Genomic DNA, 8,891 nt, shown 5'->3' with positions numbered 1-8,891 from the left:
AGTCCTCAAATTCTTATAAGGATGCCCCTTGTGAGCAGGGTCCATGCAATGCAGTTGAGCAGAGACAGTGCAGAGAACTGAGTAGTGCAAACATGGCCTCAGGGGTCAGAGATCAGTCATCCTGAATCCCTCACTCCTGCAGAGTTGGTCTTCAAGGACATGCACTCTTGGGATCTGATTGTTAGTAAAATATCTGCTCTAATGAGGAGCTTTGGATATTGAACCCCAGGGATACAGAGACTATAGGAGTCAACCTGGGACCACCTCACTCAACTGTCCTGACCCAGCCAGAAAGCAGCACTGAGCCTCCTCCCAGAGATAAGCCTTCCTGACCAGGGTTACACTGCCTCATTCAGTCCATCTTCATTTCCTGAGGACACATCTTCCATCTTCAATATCCAGGTGAGATTCTGAATAACATTTCTCATGACTCCAATCATACGACTGAAGTTGCCTTAATACTTTCACGGTGTGATTCTTGTACCTCACTTAGCTATTATTGAACTCATTTTAATTCCTATATATTTTATCATATGCCGATGCCAAATGATTATTATGTTTATCAATGTTTCCTTGTTGTTTTTCTATTTCCAGAGGGAGTTACAGCTCATCCAACTCTTCCCTGATATTTGCATTTAGCAAACCAGGGGTGTTTTCTTTCTTTCCATTTTCCTCAGTTGCCCTGGCCCACTACTTCTTTCTCAGGAATGAATAACACTACGTGTGATAATTCATGACAGTTAAAAAAACAAAAGGAAATGTGAGTGTAAGAGTCTCATAGGCTGAGTGTGCACTGGGTGCTATTGTTCTATGCATTTCCCATCAAGAAATATCCCACAGATTTTTTCAGCTTCACTGAAGTAAACTGAATAAAGTTTGCCCTTATTAAAGGTGTGAAGTGTGCTGGTTGGATGTTCTCACACATTGTAAAATGATTTCCATCATGCAGGCTTATTGTACAAATAGACAATCAAGTCCTCTTTTACTGTGGATGATTTTCCTGTTCTCAAAACATGCTCTAGAACTGAGATTTCATTCAGAGCGAGAATATTAGTGATAAAGTTGCTGTGAAACTATTATTAAACCAAATGTAAATGCTGACAGAGCCAGATCTCTCTCACTTCAAACACAACGACCCTTGTTCCACAGTGATGCTCCTAGTAGGACTTAGTGTGCTAAGTGATTATCAGTGTGTTGCCTGTAGTTTCTGACTTCCCCAGTATCAGGAAACTGATCTTATTTTCATCTGTTTTCCTAATTGTCTATGCATGTCACTTTTTATCTCTCTCAGCTGGTTAAAAAAAATGATATGCCACCTATCCACAGAAGGGAAGAACTCCCTCAGGTGGGACAGAGAGAGTTGCCCTAGGAATAAAGTATTGCCTGGTCTGGAGAGACTCTAACATTTCATCCTTATTTTTAAAATAATGGCATGCAGTAATTTGGATTGAAAAGTTGTGTCTTATACTTTCCATCATTCTTGGCACTTAGCACAACCCTTGAAACGTTGGTGTTCAAGAAAAAATTTATTTCAATAGAGTGAGGAGCAATGAAGAGAGGAAGTAGCAGAACAAACCATCTAATATTCACTTGAGTTCACAGCTCTGTGGGAAAGTTTTTTTTTATTTTTAAATGACCTTCTTCTCAATATTAAGCATCCATCAAAGCAGACAGAGGGATTGTTGAAGCATAGACTGCTGTCCCTCATCCCAGAGCCTATCAGCACCAAGTTTAGAGGGGAAACAAGAACACCACACTTGGTGCATCTTCCCAGTGCTGCCAATGGTGCTGTCCACCCATTTGATTATCTTTCATTGTATCTTTTTCATCAGGTTCATCAAAAACATGAAAACTGGAAATCAAACAATTGTTTCAAAATTCCTTCTCCTGGGACTGACAGAGGACCCAGGACTGCAGCCCCTCATCTTCAGTCTATTCCTGTCCATGTACCTGGTCACCATCCTGGGGAACCTACTCATCATCCTGGCGGTCAGCTCTGACTCCCACCTCCACACCCCCATGTACTTCTTCCTCTGCAGCCTGTCCTTTAATGACATCTGTTTAAGCTCAAGTATAATCCCTAAGATGCTGGTGAACATCCTAGCTCAGGATCAGAGCATCACCTATGCAGGCTGCCTCTTCCAGGTCTGCTTTGTCTTAGTTTTCATGGCCATGGAAAGTTGTCTGCTTGCAGTGATGTCCTATGACCGCTATGTGGCCATTTGTCATCCACGTAGGTACACAGTCATCATGAACCCCAGTCTGTGTGTCCTTCTGGTTCTGGTCTCCCTATCCATCAGTATTGTAGATGGCCTCCTCCACACTCTGATGGTGCTGTGGTTGTCCTTCTGCACAGACCTGGAGATTCCCCACTTCTTCTGTGAACTTGATCAGGTCATCAAGCTGGCCTGTTCTGATACTCTCATTGATAACATCCTTATATATATTGCAGCTTGCATATTTGGTGGTGCTCCTCTTTCTGGGATCATTTTCTCTTACTGTCACATTGTGTCCTCTGTCTTGAGAATGCCATCACCAGGAGGAAAGCATAAAGTCTTTTCCACCTGTGGGTCTCACCTGTCTGTCGTCTCCTTGTTCTATGGCACAGGATTTGGGGTGTACATTAGCTCTGTATTTACTGACTCTCCCAGGAAGACTGCAGTGGCCTCAGTGATGTACACCATGGTCCCTCAAATGCTGAACCCCTTTATCTACAGTCTGAGGAACAGGGACATGAAGGAGGTCCTGAGGAAGCTCATCAGTGGAACAACCTCTCCTCTATGAGATGTTATTTACTTTGGACTTGGGTTTTTATTGAAAATCAAAGTGGCAGAATTCCTCATGAGTCAGAATGTACACTTCTGTTGTCACTACATTCTTCTAAAACAATCAGACGAGGAAATGGTCTGATGCTTATTAACGTACCTTGAAACCTGACTGCTTTCATCTACATCTATGATGTTTGGTGATTCCAATTCTCAACCACAATTCTTTGTGCTTGTCTTACAGAAGCAGAACCTGAAGGAGGGGTTCAAACTTTAACAGGTTTCATTGAGGTAATTTGGAAGAAAAGACTCAGCTGGGGAAATATTTATGCAAGATTGTAGTCCCATGTAGAGTGTAGCTTCCCCTGGTCGTATGGGTGTGAGAATGTGAGAGTGAAGTTCGTTTCTACTTGGGTGCCATACTAGCCCTTAGTTTCTGTACAGTTCTGTGATGTTCAACAATGAATTCAATCTCTAACTGCCATTTGGTTGCTTCAACTCTGTCAAGGAAAGACCAAGTTGGCGGTTTTAGTTTAGTGATGCTTTTTGGATCAGACTCAGAAGGAGAGCTGCAGAAGTTGGACAGGACAGGGAAAAGGTTAAACAGGGTCAAGGTCCTATGTGGACACTTTCTTCAGTCTGATCCTGTGGGGAGGGCCGTGAGGGTTGCATCTCACAGACAGACATGCTGTCAGGCAAATAAAGTGAATTTTCATTCTCAATTAAGTAATTACTGAGCTGTTACCTGGTCCTCATGAGGTAACCTCAGCATCCACCCTGATCAATTTCATGTTTATGAAATTCATGTAATTAGATTATCTCAGGGGCTTCAGATATTTTTGCAATATTAAGACATGTTTTGTGAAGATAACATCAGTTCTCAAAGAAATGAAATTGCTAATTCTAATATACTGATGCAAAGAAGGGTACTATGATTCATTCCAAGGACATCAGGAGTTAAGAACATATGGATTTGGGGATCATGGCTTCCTTGAGTGCTGCATGGGGTGGCTACTTCCAAGGACTTCTTCTCAGCCTCCCCAGGTTGTTGCAGCAGATGCAGGTGTTATACCTGGAACACAATGCCACAGACAGAAAATCAAGTGTTCTTCCCTTGGTCTACTGATCATGGGCCACTCTGTGGAGTCATACAGTAGACATCTGTGTCATAAGCTAAATGATGACCCTAGAAATGATGCCTCTCCTGCCCCCACCGCATTGTTTAGGAGCTTACATGATGTGAATGTGGTTGTTAAACTGAGAAAGGATTTTTGCAGAAAATAATCTATTACATGCTGTCTGGATGAGCTGTATATATAACTTCATATATTCTTCATTTCAATTTGTTCTAATAAGTTATACATGAGAGTAGAATGCACTTTGACACGTCATACATAAATGACATATAATTTCTCATTCTTCTTGTTGTACATGATGTACAGTCACACTGCTCATGTAGTCATATATGTACATAGGGTAATAACGTCTGATTCATTCTACTATCATTTCTAACCCTGTACCTGCTGCCCTCCCTTCACTTACCTCTACCTAATCCAAAGTAACTATTCTTCCCCAACCACCACCCACCCCCACTTATTGTGAATTAACATCAGCATGTCAGAGAAAACAATCAGCCTTTGGTGTTTAGGGATTGGCTTATTTCACTTGCATGATATTCTCCAGCTCCATCCATTTACTGGAGAGTACCATCATTTCTTTCTTCTGTAAAACTAAGTAATAGTCCACTGTGTATATGTACCACATTTTCTTTATCCATTCATCTGCTGAAGTACCACAGTTTAGCTATTGTGTTTTGAGCTGCTATAAACACAGATGTGACTGCATCACTGATGTTCTTTTTAAGATTGATTAGGAATTGAGACTAGATTAATGCAATGTTCTTTACAAGGCTGGGAGTGGACACTCAGCCTCATGCTGCTAGTCAAGTATGAAATCACTGAGCTACACCCCAGCCCTGCAGCCAGGTTTTTTTTTTTTTTTTCATGAGGATTGAACCCAGGGGCACTTACCCACTTAGCCACATCCCAGACCCTTTTCAGTATTTTATTTAGAGACAGGGTCTTATATTCTCACTAGGTTGCCGAGGCTGGCTTTGAACTCATGATTCTCCTGCCTCAGTCTCCCGAGCCGCTGAAATTTCAGGTGTGCACCACTGTGCCTGGGCTACAGTCATTTTTTGATTGCCCATATCATAGTACCTGTCTCCAAGAAGTCTTTCTATAATACTCTTGTTATCACTTTCTCATGGATTCTTGTGCACTATATTATAACAATTTTCTTCTGACCTTGATAAAGTTCCAAGGTCATGACTGGTTTCTGGGTCTTGGCTGTCATCATTTCACTTCTGAGAGTCCTTCATGTTGTTGGGTTTAGCTGATGTTACCCCATAATCAGTCCTATTTTATATTATGTTTGATAACAGAAAACAACAGGGATATTTTTTTCTGATATGGATGAAATTGGGGTTATTGTTTTTCTGTAATTGTAAATAAAGTTGATGGAATAGGTTTTTTTATGCCTCATGTTGGGAATATTTCATTCTTGGGGTAGGTTTTTTGGCTACAAAGGTGTAAAGTTCCTCCTTTGTGAAGTGCTAGTGAGTTTTCTGAAGTGGTTGAACTTCATGTGCTGCCTGCCCGTTAGATAATTCCATGGTCCCTCATCAGCACAGAATATTTTCAATTACCTAGTCAGTGGCGGCTGTGCTAATTGGTGCCATTGATTTACATTTCTCTTTTTATAAGGTGAAGTTTCTTTTCACATGCTACATGACCCACTTTCTTTTCCCATTTTGGAAACTACATGTTTGAAACATTTCCACTGAGTTGTTTTGTCAACATGCTATCACCTCTACATCATTTGGTGGATATACACAAGTCCCGAGTTCAAATATGAGTTGCTAAGACACTATTTTCCCTAATGATCTGCCTCAGTGATTCTTAATGGTGAAAGAATTATTTACATCAATTGAAAAAATTTAGAGCATTGCCTTTTAAAACCATGAAACCTCTTAGAGTTTCTTTTTGCCTTTGAAGTGGCAGAACTTCACAATTCTTTCTGCCTTTCAATTCAGTAATAAATCAACCATCTCTTTACATACTGATGTTTTCTGGACTGTCGTCGTGGTTCAGGAGTTATTGTGTCTTTTTCCGCACCAAGGTGTCAGATGTTTATTGGAGCACGCCAGCCCTAAAATTAAGTTGTTTGGGGTAACAATCTCCAGGTTTTTTTTTATTACAACGCCAAGGAAGCTAGTACCTCAGGTTAACAGCTTTTCTGTTAATTTGCAACTTCCTACAATGATATTGATGAGAAACACCCATAAGTTGAATCTATGACCTTTAATTTTTAGAAAATACATGTATTGAAGCAAAAACTATGAAACAGGGTAAGGTTCGTATGGGAATTCTGCAAAAATACTGAAGCATACCTACATGACCTCCCTAGTTCACATCAATTACACATAACATTTTCAAACCATTCAGTGTCCTAGTAAACATGTAACCATATTCATGAAGTCGTACATATAATTACCCTGTGGTATTTGTGAGTTTTTGGGTAAATTAGAGTCTCTATATTAGCACTTGCATTTATACAAGAAATAGGTAGAAAAAGTTGAAATAACAAGGTTTGTGTTTTTAATCACAAATGGCTTAGTTGCACCTCAAGGTAGCTTGTTTGTTTGTTTGTTTGTTAGTTTTAATAGGGTTTCCTTTAGAAATACTTAGAAACACACGTGTGAATCCAGTAGAGGGGAAAGGTGTATCCATGCCCGAATGGGTTGGATTTGTATGTGAGCCGACAAAGAGGAAGGAAGAGTTGGTGTCTCAGGAGTCTCAGGGTGAGGGACACCAACAGCAAGCTGGGAAAGGAGAGAAAGAAGGGACCTGTCAAACTGTAGCCATTTCCATGGCCAGCCATCCCAATGATCACACGTCGCAAGGATCTCATGCTCATCGTGTTGCCTGCTGAGTCTGCATCAGGAAAGCCTCAGGTTCCAAGCACCAGGGGACCTTTGCTCAGGGTTCTTCCTCTCTCTGCTGTGCTGCTCCTTTTCCTCCTCTAGCAACTGTAAAACCAACAAGTATGCTTGTTGAGGGACATTGTGTCTTCCTTATCCAATATTCAGTTTAGGACCCACTAAACAATTGCTATAGTTTTCTTCATTTATTTTTTTTAAATTCCAGCATATGTCATCTTTCTTGTGATTCCTACCTTTAAAAAAATCAGTGCAAGAGATCATTGTATGGAGAATGATTTCATCGTTAAGTGTAAACTGCTCACAATGCTTCAACTAACTAATAGTCATATCGCCTAAGGCTTCAAAAACACATGCTCTGCTCTTGAATGTGGGTCCTGCTTTGATATCGCTGCTGGTGATACACCACTTTGGTGGGTAGAGAATGGAAGGTCTTGAGAACCAAGAAGTTCTTTGTGGTTTTTTATGGGTGGAAGCTTTCAGGAGTCACGTGACAGAATCTTGCAGAAGCTTCAGTGTTCAGTATTGCTAATTGGGTACTAATTGGGAGTCCCCTTACATTAAGGTAGGTGTTCATCTTGGGAGTCTGACACTGTTAATTTCAAAGTATATGAATTTCTCTTCCAAAAATGGCTCCCTGTGTCTGGGGCTGTCACTCAGTGTTGGAGTGGTAGCCTCCCATATGTAAGGCCCTGGTATTATCCCCAGAATTGCAAAAGTAAAATATTGCTTGACATCTCATCTCAGCCTGGCTGCATCTCAGTGCCTTCTCCATTCATAACAACACTCTCTGAGGTGAATCCCTGTTCTCCCTCTCCACAGCTATTCTCCTCTGGTGTTTTCCCAAGGTGAACCCAATGAGAGCTTTAGCGAACTTTCTCCTGTGGCTGGTTCACAATCACTCTCCCCCATCACCAGTTAGTTCTCTATGCCTAAATCCAGTTTATTCCCTTCTGCTCAATGATGTGCATGCTGCCATAAATCCATACAAAGCTGGCAGCGAGCTCAGTGAAGGTCTTCTTTGGAGACTTTTCTGAAACTTTCAGGTGCTCCAGCTCCATAGCCATGGGGGCAGGAAGTGCTCGAGTTCACCTTGTTCATTGCTCAGGTACAGAAACTGCTTCTGCTCTTGCACACTAATGTCCTCCTGGAACACTGTGTCCTCAGCCATCAAAGAGGAAGCACTTTCTGGCTTATGGAGACAAATCCATAGAAATCCTTGACTTCTGTTTACTTATCCTATTATAGTTGAGGGTGTTTTTTTTAATTTTTTGGTCCCTTGAAAGCTTCACCTTCCTTTTACATATTGCTCTGTTTGGGGTTGTCAGTGGAAACACTAACCTTTTTGAAATAACTCCACTGATACCTCTTATATACTCTTTCCATTTTTTATAGTGGATGAGTTTAACATGGTGAAGAAACTCCTTATGTAGTCATCCATTTAAATAAAACATCCAATGGACGTACAGTCTTAAAATATTCTAAGTTACATTCATTGTGAAAATATTGAAGCTTTTATACATAAAATGTTTTAAAAAGAAAACTAACATGGAACTCCACCTCCACCTGTAAAATGGTTGATGAAAACTAGTCCAGGGTGTTGAGCATAGGAGTATAGCTGCAGAATACTGTCTTTTGCTAATTTTGTAATTATTTCTTGATTAAAAGTAACAAACCAGTATTGCACCTCAAGCTCGTCTAATGTGAAGGAAAAAAAAAATTGAAACTATTGGGATGGAAGTGAAAATGGCATTGGTGAAATGGTAAGCAGGAAGTGACAGCTATGTCTGCATTTTTGGCAGTCAGCAGTGATGAAAGAGAATGTATTAGAAGATTCTATGAAAATATTAAAAAACAAAAATTATGGTCCAGCAAAGAGCTATCTGACTAAGGAGAAGCACCTTGGGTGTTTGCAATAGTACATTATTATTTTGGATATTTGGATATTTGTCCTGTAAGGTCACATGTTAAGGCTTGGTCTTCATGATGTGGCACTAGAGGGAGGTGCTGGGGCCTTTCAGACGTGGAACATAGTAGAAGGAAGTCTGGTCCCTGGGTGCCTGCCCTTGAAGGGGATATTGGGATCCTGGTCCCTCTTCTTTCCCTCTTTTCATACCCTGGCTGCC

At 40.8% G+C, this 8,891-nt stretch overlaps 1 protein-coding gene across 1 annotated transcript; it reads left to right on the top strand.

Annotated features, from left to right (window-relative positions):
* Nucleotides 1-1,824: 1,824 nt before the first annotated feature.
* On the top strand, nt 1,825-2,784 carry LOC124975338 (olfactory receptor 7G2-like). The gene has a single exon (XM_047538083.1). The coding sequence runs from the start codon at nt 1,846-1,848 to the stop codon at nt 2,782-2,784; it is 939 nt and encodes a 312-aa protein (XP_047394039.1). The 5' UTR covers nt 1,825-1,845.
* The last annotated feature ends 6,107 nt before the right edge of the window (nt 2,785-8,891 follow it).

This window comes from Sciurus carolinensis, unplaced genomic scaffold (genome assembly GCF_902686445.1).
Source record: "Sciurus carolinensis unplaced genomic scaffold, mSciCar1.2, whole genome shotgun sequence".
NCBI classification, from domain to species: Eukaryota; Metazoa; Chordata; class Mammalia; order Rodentia; family Sciuridae; genus Sciurus; species Sciurus carolinensis.
The sequence above is the reverse complement of the archived record's forward strand: the minus strand, read 5'-3'. Positions and strand labels throughout refer to the sequence as shown.

Bases quoted from the DNA above. Each gene is read 5' to 3' on its own strand.
- LOC124975338 (XM_047538083.1), top strand. From the start codon at position 1,846: ATGAAAACTGGAAATCAAACAATTGTTTCAAAATTCCTTCTCCTGGGA.